The sequence below is a fragment of the Melanerpes formicivorus genome, unplaced genomic scaffold, assembly GCF_026170545.1.
Source record: "Melanerpes formicivorus ecotype bairdi unplaced genomic scaffold, bMelFor1.0.p_v2 SCAF_21, whole genome shotgun sequence".
Classification (NCBI taxonomy): Eukaryota; Metazoa; Chordata; class Aves; order Piciformes; family Picidae; genus Melanerpes; species Melanerpes formicivorus.
This window is the reverse complement of record NW_027142373.1, coordinates 3448740-3471233: the sequence shown is the minus strand read 5'-3', so window position 1 is coordinate 3471233 and position 22494 is coordinate 3448740. Positions and strand designations below refer to the sequence as shown.

General features: G+C 46.4%; 2 protein-coding genes and 1 long non-coding RNA gene across 7 annotated transcripts in view; 2 read left to right on the top strand and 1 right to left on the bottom strand.

Annotated features, from left to right (window-relative positions):
• ERN1 (endoplasmic reticulum to nucleus signaling 1) overlaps positions 1–10855 on the top strand; it is a 29466-nt gene extending 18611 nt beyond the window's left edge. The window contains exons 7-22 of one of the 3 annotated variants that reach the window (XM_068151062.1): positions 144–245; positions 677–938; positions 1505–1583; positions 2286–2448; positions 3244–3362; positions 3675–3866; positions 4219–4495; positions 4668–4758; positions 5053–5242; positions 5697–5796; positions 6177–6376; positions 6615–6762; positions 7441–7568; positions 8117–8240; positions 8791–8858; positions 9022–10855. In XM_068151062.1, coding sequence (XP_068007163.1) covers positions 144–245; positions 677–938; positions 1505–1583; positions 2286–2448; positions 3244–3362; positions 3675–3866; positions 4219–4495; positions 4668–4758; positions 5053–5242; positions 5697–5796; positions 6177–6376; positions 6615–6762; positions 7441–7568; positions 8117–8240; positions 8791–8858; positions 9022–9228 — 2450 coding nt within the window. In that variant the 3' untranslated portion in view covers positions 9229–10855. Of the gene's footprint in view, positions 1–124; positions 246–676; positions 939–1504; positions 1584–2285; positions 2449–3243; positions 3363–3674; positions 3867–4218; positions 4496–4667; positions 4759–5052; positions 5243–5696; positions 5797–6176; positions 6377–6614; positions 6763–7440; positions 7569–8116; positions 8241–8790; positions 8859–9021 lie in introns of all 3 variants that reach the window. The other 2 variants (XM_068151063.1, XM_068151064.1) reach the window with 2 other exon arrangements.
• LOC137447518 (uncharacterized) lies at positions 3811–21251 on the bottom strand. Its single transcript, XR_010988879.1, has 4 exons — positions 20001–21251; positions 8724–8834; positions 4591–4736; positions 3811–4272 (listed from the first exon to the last, which is right to left on the bottom strand). It is a non-coding gene; the product is annotated as an uncharacterized lncRNA (long non-coding RNA).
• Positions 11443–20514, top strand: LOC137447513 (sterile alpha motif domain-containing protein 9-like). Of its 3 annotated transcripts, XM_068151057.1 has the most exons (4): positions 11645–11704; positions 12546–12714; positions 13546–13590; positions 14125–20514. In XM_068151057.1, exons 3-4 carry the CDS (start codon positions 13587–13589, stop codon positions 18867–18869), a joined length of 4749 nt encoding a protein of 1582 aa, XP_068007158.1. In that variant the 5' UTR covers positions 11645–11704; positions 12546–12714; positions 13546–13586; the 3' UTR covers positions 18870–20514. The 3 variants fall into 3 exon arrangements, with proteins under 3 accessions (XP_068007156.1, XP_068007158.1, XP_068007157.1); XM_068151055.1 differs by lacking the exon at positions 12546–12714 and having other exon boundaries at positions 11443–11704; XM_068151056.1 differs by lacking the exons at positions 11645–11704; positions 12546–12714 and adding an exon at positions 12014–12237.
• Positions 21252–22494: the final 1243 nt, after the last annotated feature.

Here is a 22494-nt window from a genome sequence, read left to right as displayed (position 1 = left end):
ACCAGCTGTGAAATGTGTTTGTCAGGAGTGCAGAGAGCAGGACCTGGGGTGTGTGGAGCTATGAAGAGTGGCTCGGATCGGAGATGATGGATTCCGTTCTCTCACAGTTTTTTTTGCTTCACAGCCTGTGTGTTTTTCAACAGAGTACACGATCACCATGTATGACACCAAGAAGAAGGAACTGCGGTGGAATGCTACTTACTTTGACTATGCAGCAACTCTGCCTGATGAAGACATAAAATACAGTAAGAATTTAATTGCTGTCTTTGTTTGGGGGATTTCCCTCATGTATTGGCCACAGGTACAGGCAAAAAGATTAACTTTTCTTCTATAATTAATAGGTCAAACTGACCTTGATATGCACCTGCCAGTTTTACCCTTTAGAAGCCACAATAGCTAAAGCATGATGGGTAGCTTTGGGTAACTTTAAGGTACAGCTCTTGAAGAGCTTAGAATTTAGTGGGAAATAGCACAAGAGGAGGCAAACCTGAACTGTGATGCATGCTCAGAAACAGCTACTGGACTTTATCAGCCTGACAGCTGACTCGCTGACCTGTTCTGCAGTGTAGCGTGCAATGGACCCCAGAGTTAACATAAGGCTTCAGCTGTCAGCTTGTGTTACTGCACCTGCACATCTGCGGCATTCTGGGTGACTCCCTTCTACTGCATGTTGCAGAAATGTCCCACTTCGTGTCCAATGGAGATGGGCTGGTGGTGACCGTGGACAGTGAGTCTGGGGACGTGCTGTGGATTCAGAACTACGCTTCTCCAGTGGTGGCTTTTTACATCTGGCAGCGCGAAGGGCTGCGGAAGATTATGCACACTAACGTGGGCATAGAGACCCTGAGATACCTAACCTTCATGTCTGGGGAGGTTGGACACATCACCAAGTGGAAATACCCTTTTCCAAAGGAAACAGAGACCAAGAGCAAACTGACGTGAGCATGAACAGCCCTGTCCTCACTTTGACAGAGCTTTGTCATTAAAAACTTTTGTGTAGGTTGAGTTCTACAAGGCTCACACTGGTGACAGGAATTTATGAAAGCAGCTCTCCAGCTGGTATTTTGTCACACTTATCTTTACTGCCTAAAGGCAGAGATGAAAACCCCAACACAGATCTTGCACCCTTACGAAATGTATATTCAGATGGTCCATGTTGAGTACTATCTGATAGCGTGGAATGGAATATCTCACAGCAGAAAAGGGATGCAGAGCATTTTGGCAAACAAACTGGCAAATTATTGACTAATGCAGAACTAAGACATGAGTTATATCAGCTGTTTAATTGTGATATGAATGGTCAACTGATCATGCTTTTGTAACTAAAACGAGCTTCATTATATAGCAGTACCTAAGCCACTTTGACAGATGCAAAACATAAATATTGCTGATTGGAAAAGGCTCATACATTAGTTGTGTGGGATGGTGTCACCAGGGCTTGAGCTAAGGCAGTAAACCATCCTTTTGTCTACTTTTCTCTAACACTTAACTGTTTTCTTTCCAGACCAACTCTCTATGTAGGGAAATACTCCACAAGTCTGTATGCATCACCATCAATGGTGCACGAAGGAGTAACTGTTGTGGTAAGTTGGGAGCTGCAGGAGTTAAATGACACCTGCTGAAAAAGGCCTTTACAGAATGAGTACTGTCCTGGGTTGAAAAAAGAAATTTGAGACATAAAAATACCTAAACTCAGATGGCTCTGCACAGAGTGCACAGAGGTCTGATCCAGGCAGAGAACACAGCACTGAGGGCTGCAGCTCTACAGAAAGTGGGGCTTAGATTGTAGATTGCTACCAAGAAATGCCTCAGCAAGCAATAAACAGAAAGCATGGTTCAGGAATCATTTCAGGGCTGCAGAGAGGTGATTGTTGCCCAGCAGGAATGGTGCCAGCCACAAGGAGCAGCAGTAGGCCCAGGGCTGCTATGCACTATTGTGGCTGATGTTAAAATTGCAGGGGTTTCCTTCTCCCCGTGCATGGGAAATTCCCTGCTGGATGGGTTCTGCTCATGCTATGGCTGCCCAGGTGGAAATAAGGATCCTGTTTAACTTCTCTGAAAATAAGAGTTATCTCCTGGGCAACATGTGACCTAGAAGGGCTAATGTCCAAGGTTGTCAGAGCAGTTGCTGAGGGCACACTGGCAGTGTTTACTTATAGTGGCTTTGCTGCCAGCAATTTTTACTTGCCCACTGATTCTGACTTCCAGTTTTTTATTTAGTTGCCTTTCTAAACCTTCCAGGGACAGAGTGGTGCCTTAATTGTAACAACCAGGTCTCTTTCTAGCCCCGTGGCAGTGCCATTCCCTTACTAGAGGGGCCAAAAACAGAGGGAGTCACAATTGAAGATAACGGCGAGTGCGTTATCACCCCCAGCACAGATGTGAAGTTCTCAGGCAGGCTGAAAGAGAAGAGCAAACTCAACTACTGGAACGACTGGCTCCTCATAGGTACTGAACCACTCCTGATAGGTACTGAACCACCGGCTCCTAAGGGGGTATCCACAGCCCAGCAGTGCCATCTGCAGGACAGTTCTCATCCAGCCCTCTGAGCTGCTTGCAGCTGCTGTAATGCACTCACGATGGCTGCCTAAACTCAGGCAGTAATTACTGAAATCTAGTAATTGGTTCTAATTCGCCCTCATTTGCATATGAATTAACGTCTTTAAGTGTACGACTCCCACTGCCTTTCCCCAGGCTTTATCCTTGTATGAAGAGATGAAGGATGAAGAGTGCTTAGCTCAGGCTGAGCAAAGTCATTTAGTATTTGCCCCCTCTTTCCAAGAGCAGCCTAGGTCATTGATTATTTACTGTAAATGTGTTTTGGGTCCTTGGAATTTTTTAAACATTGGTTTTAATGTAACTTTATTTCTCATCCTGTTTCCCCTATTTTACAAAGGGAGGATTAAGGCAGAGAGGCTGAAACTAAGCTTAGTGAAGTGCCAGCCTGTCCTGTCTGTCCCAGTTTCCAACATTTTGCAATGGACTTTGAAGGACACATAATTTTGTTTCAAAAATGAAGAACTGTCTGAAGTTCAGCTTTAATTGATGCAAGTTTATAATTCAGTGATGTGGGCCATAGGGTCTTTGTGGCTGGGCTGGGCTGTAACTTTCATCTCCTCAACTGCCACCTCTCTCTTTCCGGGGAGCCCTTCTTTTCTTGATCCTGTCCTACTCTTGCAGTCCAGCAAGTGAGTCCCTTTAAACATTTAATACTGCATTTCAACCAGTGTGTTTCATTTCAAGGGCACCACGAAACACCATTATCTGCCCCTACCAAGATCCTGGAGAAATTCCCAAGCAACTTACCTAAGAAGCACGAAAATGTGATTCCAGCTGACTCTGATAAGGCCACTATTGAAAAGGTTTGTGATAGAAATAATCACCTTACTGACAACAGCAGAAGTTGGGGAAGGACTCAGAAAGAAAGCTACAGGGAATTGTCTCTCAGTTGTTGTGTCAGATTTTCCTGTACTTACCAGGCAGAATCACTGCTGTGATCTTATTTCAGAATCAGCCCTTTCAGCTGCACTTTTTTTTTCCACATGCAAAACTGTCTTGATTTTGGGAGGGCTAGCAATTAATTACAGAAAAAGATACAGCAGAAGGGTCAGTGTGTGTAAATGGTCCATTAGCTGTGAACATACTGAGCTCACAGAGCCTTATTGCCCTCTTAGGTTATTGACATCGTTGAAGGTTCCTCAACAGAAGTGCCCGCTGCTGTTCCAAAGGACATTGAGGAGAAACCTGCTCGGCCTGTCCCTCGTCCAGAGGCTCCTGTGGACTCCATTTTGAAAGACATGGCCACAATCATTCTCAGCACCTTCCTGCTGGTGGGCTGGCTGGCTTTCATCATCACTTACCCAATGGTAATGCTGACTTGGCTTGATGTGCTTTTGGGTTTGGGGAGAGTTGCTAACATTGTACAGTCCAAGAAATTACACAGGAGTTAGAAAGCAATGCACTGCAGGGGGTTTTGCTTCCTCCCAGATGTGCAATGACCCAACTCATTTCCTCCTCACCTGAACCACTGCCAGGATTTTCAAGCCTTTATCCTTCTGTGGTTTAAGGACACCTAGTTCACTAGCAACAGTTAGCTTTTGCCACCTTAACCAACTAGTGCCATTTCTCAGGTTTGCAGTGCAAGTTCAGACTGCTATAGCTGTCCCAGTAGCTGTAGAGTTCCCTTTTGTGACATGACTGTGCAACCTTCACTTACAGAACTGGGGTCCTTTCTCACAGAGTGTGCTTCAGCAGCAACAGAGGCAGCACCAGCTGGAAGAGAAGATACAACTCCTGCAACAGAAGAAGATGCCTTTCCATGCTCCCAGCGACCTGCCCCTGGAGGCAGACTTCCTGGACACCTCCTATGGCCGGACAGAGAGCTCAACTGCCAGCACACCAAACATGTCCCCCAGGGCATCAAACCATTCTGCCTACTCCAGCATCTCTGCATCTGATGCTGGGAGCTGCCTCTCCACTGAGCAAGAAGAGGGAGGTAAGGTTGATGCAGTGTCTTCAGTTGTGGAGATGCTTGTGTTGTTAATCACCCGTGGTGTTCATTTAAAGGAGAGCAAGCAGACTTGTACTTACCAGTCCTGAAGGACATGCTGTTGTAAAGGCTGACTCAACCCATCCCAACCCATCCTTGCTCCTTCCCTCCTTTCCAGATGAAGATGCACACAGAGTGATGGTCGGCAAGATTTCCTTTAACCCAAAAGAGGTCCTGGGACATGGAGCTGAGGGGACAATTGTTTACAGGTAGGAGTCAATATGTGCAGTCAGCATTAAACAGACCAGCTATGTCTTAGTTGTGTTAGGTCTTTTTTGTTTTAAATTAACCTCCTCACATAGCTAATGTGAGCAGAAATGAAGCTTCTGGCAGAGTACTTAGAATTATTTTCATGCAGCGCTCCCTCCCTCCCAAAAGATCCTTTACTTCCTTTAGAAATGTTTAATGACCAAATGTGTTTCCAACATGAGGAACACTTTAACCATCCTCTGGAAAATGTCAAGAGTCCAGCAGGGTGCTGTGACTTTCCTTCCTGCCTGCAGGGGCACATTTGATAACCGTGATGTTGCAGTGAAAAGAATTCTTCCCGAGTGCTTCAGCTTTGCAGACCGGGAAGTGCAGCTGCTGCGTGAGTCGGATGAGCACCCCAACGTGATCCGCTACTTCTGCACGGAGAAGGACCGGCAGTTCCAGTACATAGCCATCGAGCTCTGTGCTGCCACTCTGCAGGAGGTGAGAGCTCGCCTGCTAACCTGAAAGAGTTGTGGAACTCCTCCCTGGAAGGCCTTCAGGTTCCTTTACCTTAGGGTGCCAAAGTGCCAGCCAAGGCAGCTATTGCAGTTACTCCACCATCACCTCCATGACAGATACACACTTTAGAACAGGAGTGCGTACAGGATGTCATACAGAGATATCCCTAACTCTGTACCGATTCAAGGACAGAAGCTTTTGTCCTTTAATTTCTCTTCCTGTGAAGGACACCCTTCTCATCATCCTTCCACTCCTACCATTTGGACTTTGAAGACTCTTGCCTCTGGAGCACAGTGCTATCTGAATGACATTTAATCATCACCTTCCACTACCACAGTTGACCCTAACTTCTGTGTTAGGAGGGGGAAGAGATAGCAGAAGGCAATGATAAGTAATGTTGTGGCTGAGTCTTCTCTTTTTCTGTTGTAATATACAGTATGTGGAGCAGAAGGCCTTCAGTCACCATGGCCTACAACCCATTACACTCCTGCAACAGACAACATCTGGCCTGGCCTACCTGCACTCCCTTAGCATTGGTAAGAAAGCCTCTTGGGTCAGATGGATGGAGGTGGTGGGAGCTTGTTTAATCAAGTCCAGAACTGATTTTAGAAGCTTCACCTGGTGCTAGCAGCAGAGTCTGTCCTTTGACAGAGGTCTTGTCCTGCTAACATACTGCTACACAGGAGCAGTCAAGTGCATCATGGCTGTGTTCAGGGTGACGCATTTTTGGGGCAGAAGTCACACAAAACACAATGCCTGGTTGTGATGGAATACAAGAGTGAGTGATGAGCCCCTACCAAAGACAGTAGTTTGATGTTAGGAATTTGGGTTAATGCATGGTGGCTCAGCCCTATGAAAGGTTAACAATGCAAACACAGTAAGAGCTGGGCTGAGGTGTAAGTGGTGTTTGTAACAGTCCACAGGGACCTGAAGCCCCATAACATCCTCATCTCCATGCCCAACGCCCACGGCAAAGTCAAAGCAATGATCTCAGACTTCGGCCTGTGCAAGAAGCTGGCAGTGGGCAGGCACAGCTTCAGCCGTCGCTCGGGGGTGCCAGGCACCGAAGGCTGGATTGCCCCAGAGATGCTGAGTGAAGACTGCAAAGAGAACCCCGTAAGTCTCCACCCAGCTCCCCTGGGAGCAGGCAGCACACCCAAGAGGTGGCACAGTGCTGCAGTCAGGCCTTAAGCTGTGCAGCACCCAGAGCCTGGGCATTCATGCTGGCTTGCAGCTGGGTATGTGATTCTGAAATGTTTTCTTCAGCTCTTAGATGCCAAATAAGCAGCAAGTTATAATCAAAGCCTTCAGGGAAGCAAATGTGTTCCTGCTATTGCTGGCTGTTTCTTTGCAGACATACACTGTGGACATCTTTTCTGCTGGCTGTGTCTTTTACTATGTCGTGTCTGAGGGCAGCCACCCCTTCGGCAAGTCCCTGCAGCGCCAGGCCAACATCCTGCTGGGCGCCTACAGCCTGGAGTCTCTGAGCGCAGGGAGGCATGGTAAGCGCTGTGGCAGGCAGGGACCTTGCCAGGGGGGCCAAAATGCCAAAGGAGTGACAGCACCATGACCTGCAGTGAGTCCCAGCCTGGCAGTGGTGAAAGCTTCTCCTAATGTATGCCTCAAGTGCTTAGAGTTAATATCCTAAAACACCTCTGGGAGACACAGCTTGGAACCTTCCTATACTTAAAGATAAGGAAGGAGCTGAACTCTGCCCTGCTGGCACCGATTCACCACAACTGACTCTGTCGGGTGCCCAGGGTATTGATGAGAGTGGAACTTGAGCTACTGGGGCAAGGATTCAAGATTGCCTTGGAGGAAGTAGGAAGTGACCTGGGGGTATTGGTTGATAGCCATCTGAACATGAGCCAGCAGTGTCTCCTTGTGGCCAAGAAGGCCAATGGCATCCTGGCCTGCATCTCAGAAATCTCAGTAATTGGCCATTGGAATGTGCTGCCCGGGAAGGTGGTAGAGTCACCATTCCAGGAGGTGTTCAAAAAATAATTGGACCTGGCACTTGAAGCCATGGTTTAGTTAGTTGTGAGGTGTTGGGTGATAGGTTGGACTTAAATGATCTCTGAGGTCTTTTCCAACCTTATTGATTCTATGATTCTTGTTTGCTAACATACAAACCATTAGATTTCCCTACAGTCTAAGATCTATCACCCTTTTCCTTGCAGAAGACATAGTTGCTCGTGATTTAATAGAGCAGATGATAAACATGGACCCTCAGAAACGGCCCTCTGCCAGCTGTGTGCTAAAACATCCGTTCTTTTGGAGTTTAGAGAAACAGCTCCAGTTTTTTCAGGTTTGTGTTGACCTTTTCTATCCTTTCAGTTCTAAGAGCTCCTGTAGCCATTCAGATATCAAACTGTCTCACCTAGCTTTGTAAATGTTTGAGGTGACAGAATCCACAACCTTCCTGTGAGGAATGAAAAAGCTGTACTATCTACGTGGTATTCCATAAGAAACTGGCTTAGTCTTACACAGATCTTTTACAGCAAGGCTAGAAGGTAATGTTAGCAACTTAGCTTGGGGTGAGGAAGGGCTCCAGCAGGAGAATGCACTGCAGGGCCTGTTTTCAGTGACTATGCACACTTATTCCTTGTGTGAGAACGGGCTGAGGACCTGAGATTCTTTCCAGCCTCATCTGTTCTGTGATTAAAAGGCTCTGGCAGATGATAAAACCACTCAGAAATGATGGTACCCCACACCCAAGTATAATCCATTCCATTGCCTTTTGTCATAGAGGGCAGTAGAACCCTGACCCCACTATCACAACAGGTTGCCATTGGCTAGAAGCAGCAAGAAAAAGCTTGGAAATAAAACTAGAAACAACCTGGGTGTTGCTTGCAGGATGTCAGTGACCGGATAGAGAAAGAATCTTTAGATGGTCCAATCGTCAAGCAATTAGAAAGAGGTGGAAGAGAGGTGGTGAAGATGGACTGGAGAGAGCACATCACAGTTCCTCTTCAGACAGGTAATGGATGTGTTTATCAGAGGGGAAAGGCATTTGGTGCTGCTGCTCCCAGTTTGCTGGGACAGGAAAGTGAAGGTAATGCTCTCAGTTTTGGTAATGTGACATGCCAGCAAAGCACTTCCTCAGAATGAAGTCCGTGTTTATTGAAGCACGCCCATAAGGATGTAGACTCAAACTTGGTTGGATAAGACCCTTAAGGTCAGAGTCCAACTGTTCTCTAACTCTACCAAGTCTGGCACTAAACCATGGCCCTCAGGACCAGACCCATGTGTCTTTGGAAGCCCTCCAGGGATGGGGATCCACCTACCTACCTCCTTGGGGAGTGTGCCCCAGTGTTTGGGAATCCTTTCAGGGAAAAGTCACAGAATTGTCAGGGCTGGAAGGGGGGACCCCAAGGATCATCCAGCTCCAGCCCCCCATCATGGGCGGGGACACCTCACACTAGATCAGGAGGTTCTGCTATGTGACAGTGGGTACACATACCTTGCTTATGAGGCAAGCAACTCGAACTGCACCAAGACACCAAGGAATCTTGTCACTTCCTTTGCAGACCTTCGCAAATTCCGATCGTATAAAGGAGGCTCTGTGCGGGATCTGCTGAGGGCAATGAGAAACAAGGTAAATTATTTCCTCCCATAAGCAACACACACTCTGGCTCTGCTGCCAGGTGCCAGCCTACATCTCTGACCCTGCTTAGGGTACTGAGCTGCTTTAAGAGACTCTCTGGGCTACTGTGTCCACAGAGAAGACAGCTCTATTGAGGCACTTTCTTCCTTTACAGAAGCACCACTACAGAGAACTGCCTCCAGAGGTGCAGGAGACTCTGGGCTCCATCCCAGATGATTTTGTATGTTACTTCACAGCTCGTTTCCCTCACCTGCTCTTACACACTTACAAGGCAATGCATATCTGCTGCCAGGAAAGACTGTTTCAGCATTACTATCATCAGGACTCTGCAGAGCTGAGCATTGCAGGAGACACTGTTTAAAAGGAGAGGGATGGAGCTTTCTTCTCTGGGACCAACATTCCAAGCACTGGGCTGTGAAGCGCCTACCTTTAGCAGGGAAAAATGGGATCAAAGAGCTGAATTCTCTCTCTTTGAAGAAACCAAGCTTCCATGAAGTGCCTTGTACCTCTGCCTGTGCTGGATCAGGAGATGGGAGGAGCCCAAGGGGCAAAGAGTGACTTCAGCAGAGCAATGAACCCTGGTGCTGGAGTTACTCTAAGGCAGTTTTCAAGACAGTGAAAATGGAGAGCAAAAGCCGGATCTAATGGTCACACACCATCCCTGTACTGTACAGGATTCCATAACTGATATGTTTTACTGCAAAGAATCAAGATAACAGTGATTAAAATCATCCAATTACTAGGGGCTGGGATCTGCAAAAGGAGCCTTTAGTTGTAGCAAATCATCAGAGCCTGCCATTGCACTGCTGCCACATTACATGCTGGGTGCACCACAGTGACTGTAACAGAACTGTTTGTGATTACTGAAAACAGAGGGAAGAGAGCACAATTTCTGTTCTGTCAGTTCTGCCCCTCACACCTGGGCAGATACAATTAAGTTCTAAAAACACTGACCTGAAAAATCAGTGAAAGGTTCACTGACTGTGCCACTGAGCCTCCTGGGCTCAGTATCAGCCCAGGATCATTCACAGTATTCACAGCAGAGCCTGGCCAGGCCCTGACAGCAATCAGTGTCAGCACAGCCCTACAAAGGTACCTGCAGGAAAACAGCAGTCTCAGCTGTGTGCTGCTCCCGAGGGGCTAAGCCATGATCTGCTGTAAGGGCTCCTAACTGCCTTACAAAGAAGCATTACCAGCTGCAGAGCCACAGGAGTCCTGGGGAGAAAGGATTTAATAGGAAGGAGTGAAACGCACAGAAGAATGAAATCAGAGGCCACCTTTGCAGCGGGTGTGACAAAGCTGTAGCAGAACCCCCTGGGCTGGGTGTGTGGCTGCTGGGCACAGCCATGTGAGCCTGTATCTAAAGATGCAGTATTTCCTTTCACTGTCCCTAAAGCTGTGACAAAGCATTAAGTGCGTGTGGAGGATGAAGAAATGCTGAATCCTAGGGCAAGTGGGGTGTTCTTTTACAACATATTTATTTAACCTATTTATATTTATTTAATTGTTACTACAAAGTAGTATCAAATCCAAGTGGTCCCAATGTAAAGCACACCACATCATCCTTGAGCAGGGTTGTGTTCATCGTTAATGGTGTTAGAGCGATGGGCAGAACAAAGCGATACTGCATCTTTCAAGGGAAATCATGGAAGGAGTTTGTGTGATTGTGCCATTGTGTCTTAAACCAATAAACTATTGGCAGGAAGGTGGAGGATTTGGGACATTTGGCTACCTTTCTGGAGCTAATTGCTAGGAAGTTTTTTTCCTAGTTTTACAATGTATGAGAGCAATTCACCTAAGATGCCAAATGTGCAAGTTACCTTGAAGCTTGGCAAAAAAAACAAACCACAAACAACAAAACCAACAACAAAACACCTGGCAGTTTTACCTAAGAAGCCTCAAAGCCTATTTCCTATTTTTGTACTTCTCATGTAAAGTTCTTTTATAAGTCTACTAAATAAAGACTTGTACTCAGATTCAAACCCACAGCATTTAGTAGTGTGTGCCTGGGGAAAGGCCATGTTTTAGGCTCCCATGGCTCTCAAAGGTAGGAGCTGGTGAACAGAGAAGGGGGAATGCTTGCAGATGTGCTGGTCTGTAGCCACCACATTTGGCTCCCACCCCATCCTGCTTCCAGGGTGGGGGCCAGCTCACCACTCTTTTCCTGCTAGCCAAACTTTTGCTGCTGCACAGTAGAGACATCCACAAACACACGTGCGTGTGTAACTGAGCTGAGAAATGTGTCATTTACAGGAAGGAAAGGCCTGCAAGACAGCTTGGGCTGCTGCAACGCAGTGCACCTCCCCTCACAGCCATCCTGTGTCGCTCTTAGAGGCTGATGAGCCTGCCACACTCTCTTCACTAGGTGGGGAGGGCTGAGTCAGGGTAATTCTGCCCAATTTTAAAACAGAGAAGGAAATAATATTCCAGCACACCTTGTGGCCAAGCACCCTGACACATAGCTGTTTTGCGGGGCACAGCCCACAGCCTTGCTGGGCAGCCAGCCAAGAGAGTTCCTCACATGCTGGTTTGCAAAGGCAGCACCAACCAGCAACAGCACTGTCAGAAAAGTGGGTGGAGACTTGGAGGGAGGGTTGTCACTTCCTCTGCAGCGGTTCCCAATTTTATTGGCAGGTACTGGTAGATGTATTTCAAAGAACACCAGAGGAGCACTGGAGAAACACTCCTAGGGTTCCTGCCTGTGCTGCTGGGCCATCAGCTGGCACAGCCTGGCAGACAGAAGATCTTCCCTCCCTCACTCTGGAAACATTCTCCTTGCTGGCAGCCTCTGGCAGTAGAACTCTGGAGACAGTTCTGTGACCTGCAGCCTCTACAAGGTAAGCCCTTCTTGTGTGGGGCGGCAGGGGACAATAGATAGTGGAGGTGGTTCTTTACCTGCTGGGGTTGCTTTACTGTAGCAGACCTGGGAAAAGTGAGGATCTCCCTGCATTGTCCCCATCCCAAGAAAAGAGCTGCTCAGCAGTAGCTAAGTGTGGTCAACTGAGGAGCTCAGGACAGGGGGTGACCCCCACACACCCATGGCTCCATCCCTTCTCTTGCCACCCATGCACCTGACAGCATCCAGGTCCCACTGAGCCCACACAGGCTGCAGAGACTTCGAAACCACTGCTGGTCACCCCCCGCCCTCCCCCGGCCGCTCTTAAAAACGGGGAGAAGCAGCGCACGGCCCTGCAGCCTCGGAGGAGCCAGCGCAGCACTGCCCGCCTCCTGCCACGCCCCCACTCTAGTTTCTATTCCCAGTTCAGTTTCATTTTCTCCCCAAACCCTGTCTGACGTCATCTGCCACAGCAGGCTGTGACAGACAGATAAGCACAGGAGGGCATGGTGTGGCAGCCAAAGGCACTCAAAGGTCAGTATTTCAGGGGTGGGTTTAGCCCCATTTCTCAGGGAAGCTGCACCGCCTGGCAGCAGGAATCGGACTCCATTGTCCCTAGGCAGACTGCTTACACTTCCTCCAGAGGAGTCTGCTTACACCTAGAGCACATCAGAGCAATCCTCTAAACAGGCCCCCCCTTTGAGTCAGTCCTTATACCAAAGCTCTTGGCCATGCTGGCACCTCAGTCAGCCCACAGGCTTCCCACAGGGCTTCCCAGGTGCTGGAACAGCAAATGTGCACTTGCTCCGTGCAGCAGTTCCTAGCAGCCTCTATTCTCCTAGGCCCAAGAGCTGCCCAAACCATCACCTTTCTGCTGAACTCACCTATTGCCAAGCCATGGTCATCTCCTACCCTTTGTACCTTCAGAGGTTGTGTGGAGCTTGTGCAGCCCCACATCTGGCTTTTACTCTGGCTGGACTGACTGCTCCTTCTACAGCTGGACTGAGAGCTGTGAGTGTCACTGCTGTAGCACCATGAGCTGCAGCAATGGGGATAGCTGGGCTGCAGACACCTGCTGAACCAGCACAGAGCTGAGCTTTCACACCACAGTAAGAGGACCACCACCACCACACCCCTGCCAGTGTGACTCTTCTTGACTAGCCTGTCACTCACAGATAGTTATTGAGGACTGTGACAATCTATCTACATGTCTGGTGCTAGGCTGAGCAGGAGCATTTCACTTGTTTCCTCCTCAGTACAGCATTATGCCTGCTGCAGTCTACCTCTGCACCCTATAAATGAAGCCTGAGCAAGGCAGAGATGTCACTGGCCAGGCCAGCCAAGTAAAAAGAGACTTCAGCTGGGTTAGACAGAGTCAAACTGCTTCATGGAAAATACAGGGAGCACCAAAATTGGTGTGGAACAAAATGGGTGGAGGGGGAAGAGTACCTGCAAATAAAAGGGAGAAAAAGAGGAGTGTGAGGGAGGAAGAAGCAGAGAAAGGAAGAGTGGGAGAGAGAAAAAGAGTGACAAAAAGCAAGAGATACTGTGCAGCCTTGGGGGGACAGTGGCTAGCTCTAGGACTCCTCCACTACCTAACAGAAGGAGCTGTTAGGTGAGCACAGCTCTCAGACACTTCTCCAACAAAACCCCATCTCTTTCACACCCCTGCCAGAGCAGCTGCCTTCAGACAGCACAGCTGTAGAGGCAGAGCAGCTGGCAAGAGCAGGCTTTTAAAGGTGCAGAAACTACCTTGGACCAAAACGGGGGGGAGGAGAGTGGGAAAACAAGGCAGCTTTAACACAGGAATGCTCATCTAAAGTTATTCTTTCTCCCCTCTAGGGTTTTGTTCATTACCAGCAGGATTTCCCTCATCAAAGGCAATGGGTATGTGTTGCTTTCAGAAAACTTGTACTTCATATGTAGTAATTTGCATATAATATCTACATTTTAAGGGTCCATCTCTAGTGGGGATCTAGTCAGGACTCTTAACAATCTCATGGTTTGTACTGATGCTATCTTCATTTAGCAGAAAATAAATTGACTCAGAAAATAAATTGACTATCTACCCAAACCTCTCTGGTTTAGAGAGCTCAGCCCCTGTCTGTTCTGATAATCTTAGCCCATCATTCCCTTCAAAAAGCATTCTGGGTTATTTCCATGAATCCCTTTGCAGCATATTTCCAAACCTCCATCATGTTTTCCTGCTCCACTAATTTATTAGTCTGGTACCACTGCTCAGGACTGCTTTTGATTAAGGTTAAGGCCATCAGAAGCAACACATTTGAAAAGCTAAGGCGCAGTGTCTCACTGTGCCTGAGAGAAAGCAAACAATTGTTCCTTGCAAGGATTACGATAGCTCATCAAGGACACTAATCTGTTTTCAGTCTGCATTACTACTATGTGAATTTTAACTTCTAGAGTACAAAACGTTACCTGTGAATGAATGGGATGAGACCCATGTCCGATGTTGGCTAGAATCTACTGGAATCAAGAAAGAGTATGTAGAAAAACTCTGTGCAGAAGAAGTGACAGGTCCAGCACTGATGGAAGTGGATGAGGCTTTCCTCAAAGGCATAGGTATGAAGGGAGGCCAAATCTACACGTTAACCCGCAAGAGAAATGAACTTAAGCATCTCCAGCACAGCGCACAGCAAGCCAAGTGTTCCAGCAGCACGTCTGACGCAGCCAAGGCACAGACACCCCCAGCTGCACACAGAGCTCCAGGAAGACCCAGTTCCACCAGCACAACATACGACACAGCCAAGGCACAGACAGATCCAGGAATACCCAGAAATACCTCAGCTCCAAACACTTCAACTGGAGACAGCTGTGATCCAGCAGATAAAACTAGCAAAGACAACACAGCTTCCAAGTCCAGCAGGAAGCAAAGAAGTAAAAGCTCCCAGGTTAAAACCACTGATGAAACTTTGCAGCTCAGCAACTGCCGCCCATTTAGAAACCAGAACAGTGATTTCAAATATGTGAAGGACAGAGTTCTGGCTCCAGAAACAGGAGTCAATGATTTAATCACTCCTTGCCATGAATACAAATCGTTTGCCATTGCTGCAGAACTGAACAAAAACCAGCTGCAATCAAAATTTGCCAGTGAAGTGATAAGATTTGCTTCAGCCTGCATGAACATCCGAACAAATGGCACCATCCACTTCGGAATCATGGACAGTGTGGAGGACAAGGGCTGGAAACATGGCCAAATCATTGGGATCAAGGTCAGAGAGCGGGAGCACTACGTGGACGCGCTGGATTACATAGAAAAATGTTTCTCTGAAAACACACAAGAAATTGCAAGGAAATGCATCCACCCACCTGTTTTCGTTGAAGTGATTTCAAAAGAGTCTGAGGAACAAAGATTTGTGGTGGAGGTTGACATTGAGCCCACATCCAGTTTAGTAAAGGACAGCATCTTCTTTGAAGTGTATTTGCCAAAATACCATGAGGGCAGCCAGAAGGTGATCCTGACAAAAGATGCAGCTGTCTACCAGAGACTGGGAGCGAAGTCTGAGCTCGTAGAGCGCAACAAACTGGCTACTTTCATTAAGGACTTAAAGGACAGGGACACTCAGAGAGAAAAAGCCGAGCACTCCAGCACCCAAGTACATACAGAAATACCTCCCAATTTAGGGAGAAAGTTGTCAATTCTCCTGAACGATGGCAAAAGCTACATGGATGATTCCCTATGGTACATACTTGTGACAAACAGATGTGAGAAGGACAATCTGAACTGTATCAAGTTTTTAATGCGCTTGAACATTTTCTGTGTCTTTGACTTTGACGAGGACTCCAATGTGTCTGGGCTGTACAGCAAGTACAAAGAGCACCATGCCACGAGGTCTTATTTTTTACAAGACTTTTGCAATGAGAGCAAGACTGGCAACCCTCCCCATCAAAAGCACTCCAGACTATTTGATCAGACCAGCTGGGTGTTCTGCAACGGGCGCAGCGACTTCCTTGGGGATGAAAAGCCTTGTGACGAAAACACGTGGATTAGAATGAAAAAGAAGTACCTTAAGAAAGCAATTACTCAAATATGTGATGAGATCCTGCCCAAGGGGTCCTTCATTGTGCTTTTCCTGTTGCTGTCACCAGTGCAGAAGCCACTTGTGGATACCTTTGAGGAGTTCTACACTGAGATGAATGGCACCGAGTACATTGTCTGCATTGCAGAGTCCAGTGAGAATTACTTCAAGTGGGCTAATCTAGCTCAGGCGTACTGCAGCATGGAGACACTAGAAAAATGCAGCGTGGTGGGTATGAAACTGAGTCATGTGGATGCCACCATTCAAAAAATGCTGCCTTCTACAGCGCAGCCCAGACACTTGCCAGTTTCCACTAGAGGGCTGTGTACACTTCCCTCGCTGGAAGAAGAGAAGCTGTTTTCCCTAGAAATCCTTTGTACTGACCAATGTGATGATATCAAATTAGATGTTTTGACTGAAAAACAAATACAAGAAATAGAACAAAATTTTTACCGAGGGAAAAAAATCACCTGGGAGAACTTCTGGCTGGCTGACAGAAGACGCTGCGGGGAAATTATTGAACGTGAAGCATGCAAGGATGCCAGCAAGCTCCTTGAGGACATTTTGCAACAAAACAGACTCAATTACTCTGTGGCTAAACTAAAGGTATTTCACCATCCTGGAAGCGGGGGAAGCACAATTGCACGGCAAGTGCTATGGAAAAAAAGAAAGGATGTAAGATGTGCTGTTATCAAAACCTCATACTCACCTGCAACTGTCTGTGAGCATGCACTTGCATTTAGGGATTATGAAGAGAAAGATTTTAGTCACTGCCTGCCTGTACTCCTACTAATTGAAGATTATGATGAAGACTATGTAGAAGAACTAAGGAATGAGTTAGTGGATGCTGTAGCAACTAGGAAAACGAATTCCCCTAGACCTTACTTCATCCTCTTGTGCTGTAGACGATCCAATGACCCTGAAAGGCTTTGCAAGGCTTCTCCCCTGGACACAGTTGCTGTCACTCACAAGCTGACAGACTCAGAGAAAAGTCTGTTCAAAGCTAAACTTGAAAAACTGAAGCAGAAGGATATCAAGCCAGAATTCATACTCACCTTTGTCCTGATGTGCGAGGAGTTCAATGAAACATACGTGAGAGACTTTGTAGGGCACATACTGCAAGACATCGACCGTTCCTCTCGGGATACATGCTTGATGCGCTATGTGGCTCTGCTCAATTTTTATGTACCCAATTCCTACCTTTCCTTGTCACACTGTGAGGCTTTTCTGGGACTGGGGATATACACAGAAAGGAAATGCAGACTATATGAATTTAAAAATCACTTGAGTGATCAAGCAAGAATGATCTTTATTGAGCTAAGAGAAAATACCACCTATATTTCCTCTGTTCAGATAATACACTGTCTGGTTGCACAAGAAATTCTGCAGCAGCTTTCAGGGAATCAACCTCAAAGTCAACTCGCAATGGCACTTCTTCAGGAAAAGACGCTCTTTGACAATAGATTTGGACGGGATGAATTCATAAAGTTCATCAGAGATCTGTTTATTCGGCGTGGTAAGAGAAGCAGAGGTGACAGTACTGACACCCTTTTCTCCCCATTCATTGAGCAGATCTGCAATGCTGAAGGCTGTGAAAAAGCTATCGCCATTTTGAAAGCTGCCTATGAAATCCTTGGCAAAGATCCCTTCTTTGCTCAGCAGCTTGCCAGACTGCATTACAACAACGAGAAGTTTGAAGATGCAAAATACTGGGCAGAGGTTGCAAAATCTCATTTGCCAAATGATTCTTATATTTTAGATACAGAAGGTCAAGTCTACAGGAAATGGTTTAGTTTCAGAGTGGATAAAAAGACACAGGAGGATACTCCTGAAGACATCATTGAAAAGATAAAGCTGGCTCTTAAATCTATGACGTGCTTCAGGGCTGCACAACAGGCTGCAAATAGAGATCGTGACAGTATGAACAACGCTGGCTATTTTGGAGAAGTGGAGGTAGGATGTCGCCTTCTTCGCTTCCTGTCCACAGTCCACGTGTTCCGCAGATGCCCAGAAGGGGAACATTCTGAGCTTGTGAGATACCTGATCACAGACTACATTCCTGAAGAAATTAAGAAAACATGGGGAGCACTTCACTGCCGCTTAAAAGGCTTACGCCAGAACCTGTTTGATGCCCTGGAATGGATTTCAGAAGACCTAAGCTATTTCCAAACAGATAAAACCCAGGAGAAGGATGAGGAAGATGAAACAGATGAAAAAGAGGAACAAATCTATAATCCCAGAAAATGGCTAAAAAGGCAGTCTGAGGTATATGCCAAATTCTTCATCTCATCACTTACTGAGGACAGCAGTGGTGGCCCAAAGAGCCAGCTGATTAGACGCATGATTATTTACAAGAGTGGTGGAGGCAATGTCACCAATATCCTGTCATTCTTAGCAGATAAGAAGGAGAACAGATCAGCTGAAAGGCTAGAAAAGATCCTAAGTTTCTACACAGAAGACCCTCGAAGGGACAAGCTGGAGGACTATGATCTGATCAGTTTTATTTTGTGCCACATCACATTAGCATGCCTAGTACCAGGATCAAGCAAACTTCTTCCAATGCAAATTCTTCGAGAGCTAAGTTTAAGATTCTTTAAAGGAAAAGGACCGTTTCCAGCAAGTGCCTATTTTTTGCTCACCTTACTGTACTGGCCAGATGAGGCATTAGACAAGGTGCCTAATCCAGATAAAGATGACATTCTAAGCTCAGCTCTTCAAACCCTGAAACGCTTATATGACATCAAGATGAAAGATGTTCCTACCAGAAAGAAAAGAATCTACACCCACTTTTTTCTGGGAAAGGGTTATGGCTTGGGCAAGATTGTGCACAAGACTAAAATTTACGAATCAATTCCTGGGTCCTTAAATGAGAGAAGAATGAAGTGGCTACATGGAACTGTGTGGAATCTTCCCAACATTCAGAACAATCTCAAAAGGGTTTCTGGTTGGACCAGGGATGGAAGCGTATTTACACGTGGTCACATGAAGGAGCTTCCTATCTTGCCACTCCATCGTGACTCAGTACCCTTTGGAAATGAAAATGTGACCTTCTATCTAGGCTTTTCATTTAGTGGGCTTGTTGCTTTCAAAATTGAAGTTGAAAATAACCCAAGTGTCAGCAGAACATAAGGTATTTAGTACATTACTAGCTCCTACTGTGCTGTTTGAAGATACAGCACTGACACTGTCCATTGTCACACTTGAAGATGACTGTGCTGGCTGAACACCAGGTAGCACAACAACTAGTTACCTACCATGACTGAGCAGCTCAGAAGAATTTAAACCTACTAGTGAAATATACCTTGAAACAGAAGCTTTTGCAAGTCTTGGAGACTCTTTCTACGATTTCAAAGGCAGCAATAATTGCACTATTTACCTGGGGACCAAGGGGGCAAGAAGAGAGTCATTCTTTCTCTCCCAACCCCCAAATATTCAGAGAATGGAGCTCTGGAACAGACAGGTATGGGGGGGGACCCCTTTCTTCTCAGCTCACTGATTAGGATTTAAAATTAATTGCTGGGTTGTCCTGGTTAGTAACAGAATTTGTCCACTGTAATGACTTTTCTTCTTTTTTAAGATAATCCACTCAGCAACATGTACCACATGTGAAATGTGATGCAGCAACTGCTGGAGAGCACCCAGTACAGAAGCAGAGGGACAGTAGGCAACTTTTACCTTCCCTTTGTATCAGGATCAATTAAAAAAAACAGCAAAACTCAGGTCTCCAACTTTACATCACTCTTAGATTGCATCTCCACATAAACACTGCAAAGTACACCAGATATATCTGGGGAGGGGTGCAGAGACACCCAGCAGTTAGATACTGGTGCCAGATGATTGCTCCAGCACTGTCACAGTTGCACAGTCCAAACAGTGAAACCCTTTTGCAGCACTATCCAAGAAATGTCCACGCCTTACAGGAGCCTGAAGAGTGACTTCATTCATGTTTATAAAGATGTGAAGGGCAGTGCTGGGAGGATGGAGCCAGGCTCTGCTGAGGAATACCCATGCTGGTACATGTCCAAGCTTGAAAACATTGTCTATCCCGGTCCACTAATTTGAAAAATGCAAAGGAGTTTCCTGTCTGCACACAACCATTGTGGCACATGAAGCCTCCAATCCTATAGCTGCCTGCTTTTCCTGGAGTTTCACTTTGTTTGGTACCATATTGTCACTAAAATGGCTTAAGTCTTAATGATTTAAACTAAGCAACAACCTTTGGAATGAGCTACCATTTCTACGCAAGCTTAACTGCCCTACCTGAAGATGCAGTTCTAACAGTAGCAAGGAAGGATTTGCTTTTCCAACTTCTGCCAAGATCTGGACACAGGCAAAAACTGTAAAAGGAATTGCAAGAGATTGTGAATTCAGAACAAACAGGATGAAACCAGATTATTCTGTCTTGTCCAAGCCTTCACCTTCTGGGCTGGGGAAGCTAAACCAAAGTGGGTGACTGCAGGCCAGCAGTACTTGTCTCCTTGCCTTCAGTCCAGGACACTACAGAGGTACAGTCCCCTGAGCCACACTCCCTGTCAGGAGCAGGGAATATTGTGTTCTTTTGGCTACAAATGCAGGAGAGACCCTTCTGAATCTCTGGACTCAGCAGGAAGAACTCCCTCATTCCTCTCACCCCCCATCTCTGTAAAATCATTCTAGCCCAATTCTAACTCCATTTCCCTTTGCTCCTTCCATGTATTAAGTGGCAGTGACCCTTGCCAATGAATTCTGTGGTTATGTTTTTATGAAATTGTATTAAAAATAACTCTTGCCAATACCTTCGATGGTGATTTTTTTGTGTGACCTAAATCTGGCATATTTGGCAGGATCTAAATCAGGATCCTGTGGCAGGCGATTTAAGCAAGCTGAAACAACCCATGCACAACAGAACAGCAAAGAACACTCTCAAAGTGCTGCAACTTGCCTGGAAATTCAGGCTGGCAGGGTAAGTGAAGGATCAAGGGTTAAAAGTAACCATAGAGAGTTAAGTGCATCAAAGGCAGCTTTCCCCGAGTTGGGAAGGTGCACCAGAGAAGTATCTCAAGCCAGGAGCAAGGAGTGATACAGAAAACCTCCTCTGTCCCCTGCCTGCGATGAGGAAGACATGTATGTTTGAAAAGCTTTTTGGGCAGGCTGCTTTCTGAAGTTTAGCATGAGACCCAAGTGTCTTGTCACATTAAAAATCAGGCCTTGAGCCTGTTTGCATTGCTCAGGCTTGCACTTTAAAGGCTTTTGTTTTCTCCTCTCCTTTTTTTCAATAGTTCTGGACTGATCAGGCAGGATATCTGGAACTGTTTTCACCAGCTGCATGTTTTTTCCACATGCTGGTTTCAATTCTTTTTCTTCAGTTACTGTGCAAGCTTAACATAGGTAAGAAAGGGAGTTACGGTCTTCAGCATGTTAGAGTGGCCTCCAGAAAGGAGCCCCAGTCACTTCCATGAATCAACCATGACAGCTCCTGTATAAATAACCACAGAAACACTGCCTCAGGGTCCCTGGGTATTTTGGAAGTGATCTCCCCAGGGTGCCTTATTTAGCATTAAATAAATGGAAATGCCACTTCTTGTCTTTTTGCATTCTGGTGGATGGCTTCAACCCACAGCACAAACAGGACATGCAACCTTACTGAAAAGCATGGGCGCTGAAGTACAGCATTAATTGCTAGTTTATAGAGCCTGCTCAAATGCTGTGGCAAAAGCCTAGCTTTTGTTTTCAAAAGCAAACCATTACTATGATGAAACATTAAAGACTTGGCAAAGAGGGTCAGGCTTGCAATTTCTTTCCTTCCTGCCAGCAGGCACCTGACTCAATTCTGTACAGCTGTCCTCTTATCCCCCACCACTGCAGTCTTCAGGGTCTAAGAGGTTTGCTTTTCAAAGCTGCTCATTTCTACCTCTTAGAAACAAAATGCTTAGATCCAAATGCCCTCATCATGGTATTACAAACACAACCCTTCCCCTGCAACCCATGGAAGATTTAGAGAAAAGGCATAAACCTACAGTAGCACTTGGAGTCTGTTCCTGCAAAACAAGCTGCTGAGGCTCACAGGGCAGAAAGCACAGACCCATCCCTCTTCTTTGCCCAGTCATATTCAATTCCCCAAGAGTCTGCAAAACCAAACTTGGGAGCACTTTAACCAGCCAGGCAACAAAGTTCCTTGCCCTGGCCAGTTTTTAGGAGAAAGCAGTTCCCCTGCTTTTCAAATGCCCCCAGATTCCCCTAGAGCCAAAAGGGCCAGAGGACATGACCTCCACTAAAGTGCTCACGCTAAGAAGCGGTCTTCCCTAAGGGCTCCTCTACTGTGTTAACTCCTTCTCACTACACATATCCAACTCAGAATTAATTGTTCCAGGTAACAGAACATTAACATAATGTATTTACCTGCCTTTTACCATCTCCTAGAAACTGGTATGAGGAACAGTGGTAGGTAAGCAAGACCAACCAGACTGGCAGAGTAATCCATTCTTGTCCCGTAGACAGGAGATGCAAGGACACATCTTTGAGGCTACCTCTCCAGTGTTTTGCTCTAAAAGGGTGTAGAACAGATCACTTTAAGAGCTTGCCCTCTCTACCAGGTTTTATGAAAATGCCATTACAATACTTTCCCTCCATACTCCCTGCAACTTTTTGTATAGCAAGTGAAGGAGGACATCAGACTGGCCATACAAGGAAAAGGATTCATTTGTCTCCAGCCTTAAAGGTCTTTGAGATGAAGCTGATGAAGCTCACATGAGTGGATTTTGGCAGTTTGTACTAG

Excerpts from the sequence above, each read along its gene's own strand:
- LOC137447513 (XM_068151055.1), top strand. The coding sequence starts at position 11,512 with ATGTATTTCAAAGAACACCAGAGGAGCACTGGAGAAACACTCCTAGGG. Across the intron at positions 11,705-13,545 it reads TGACCTGCAGCCTCTACAAG|GGTTTTGTTCATTACCAGCA; the intron begins GTAAGCCCTTCT and ends TCTCCCCTCTAG. Across the intron at positions 13,591-14,124 it reads TCCCTCATCAAAGGCAATGG|AGTACAAAACGTTACCTGTG; the intron begins GTATGTGTTGCT and ends TTTAACTTCTAG.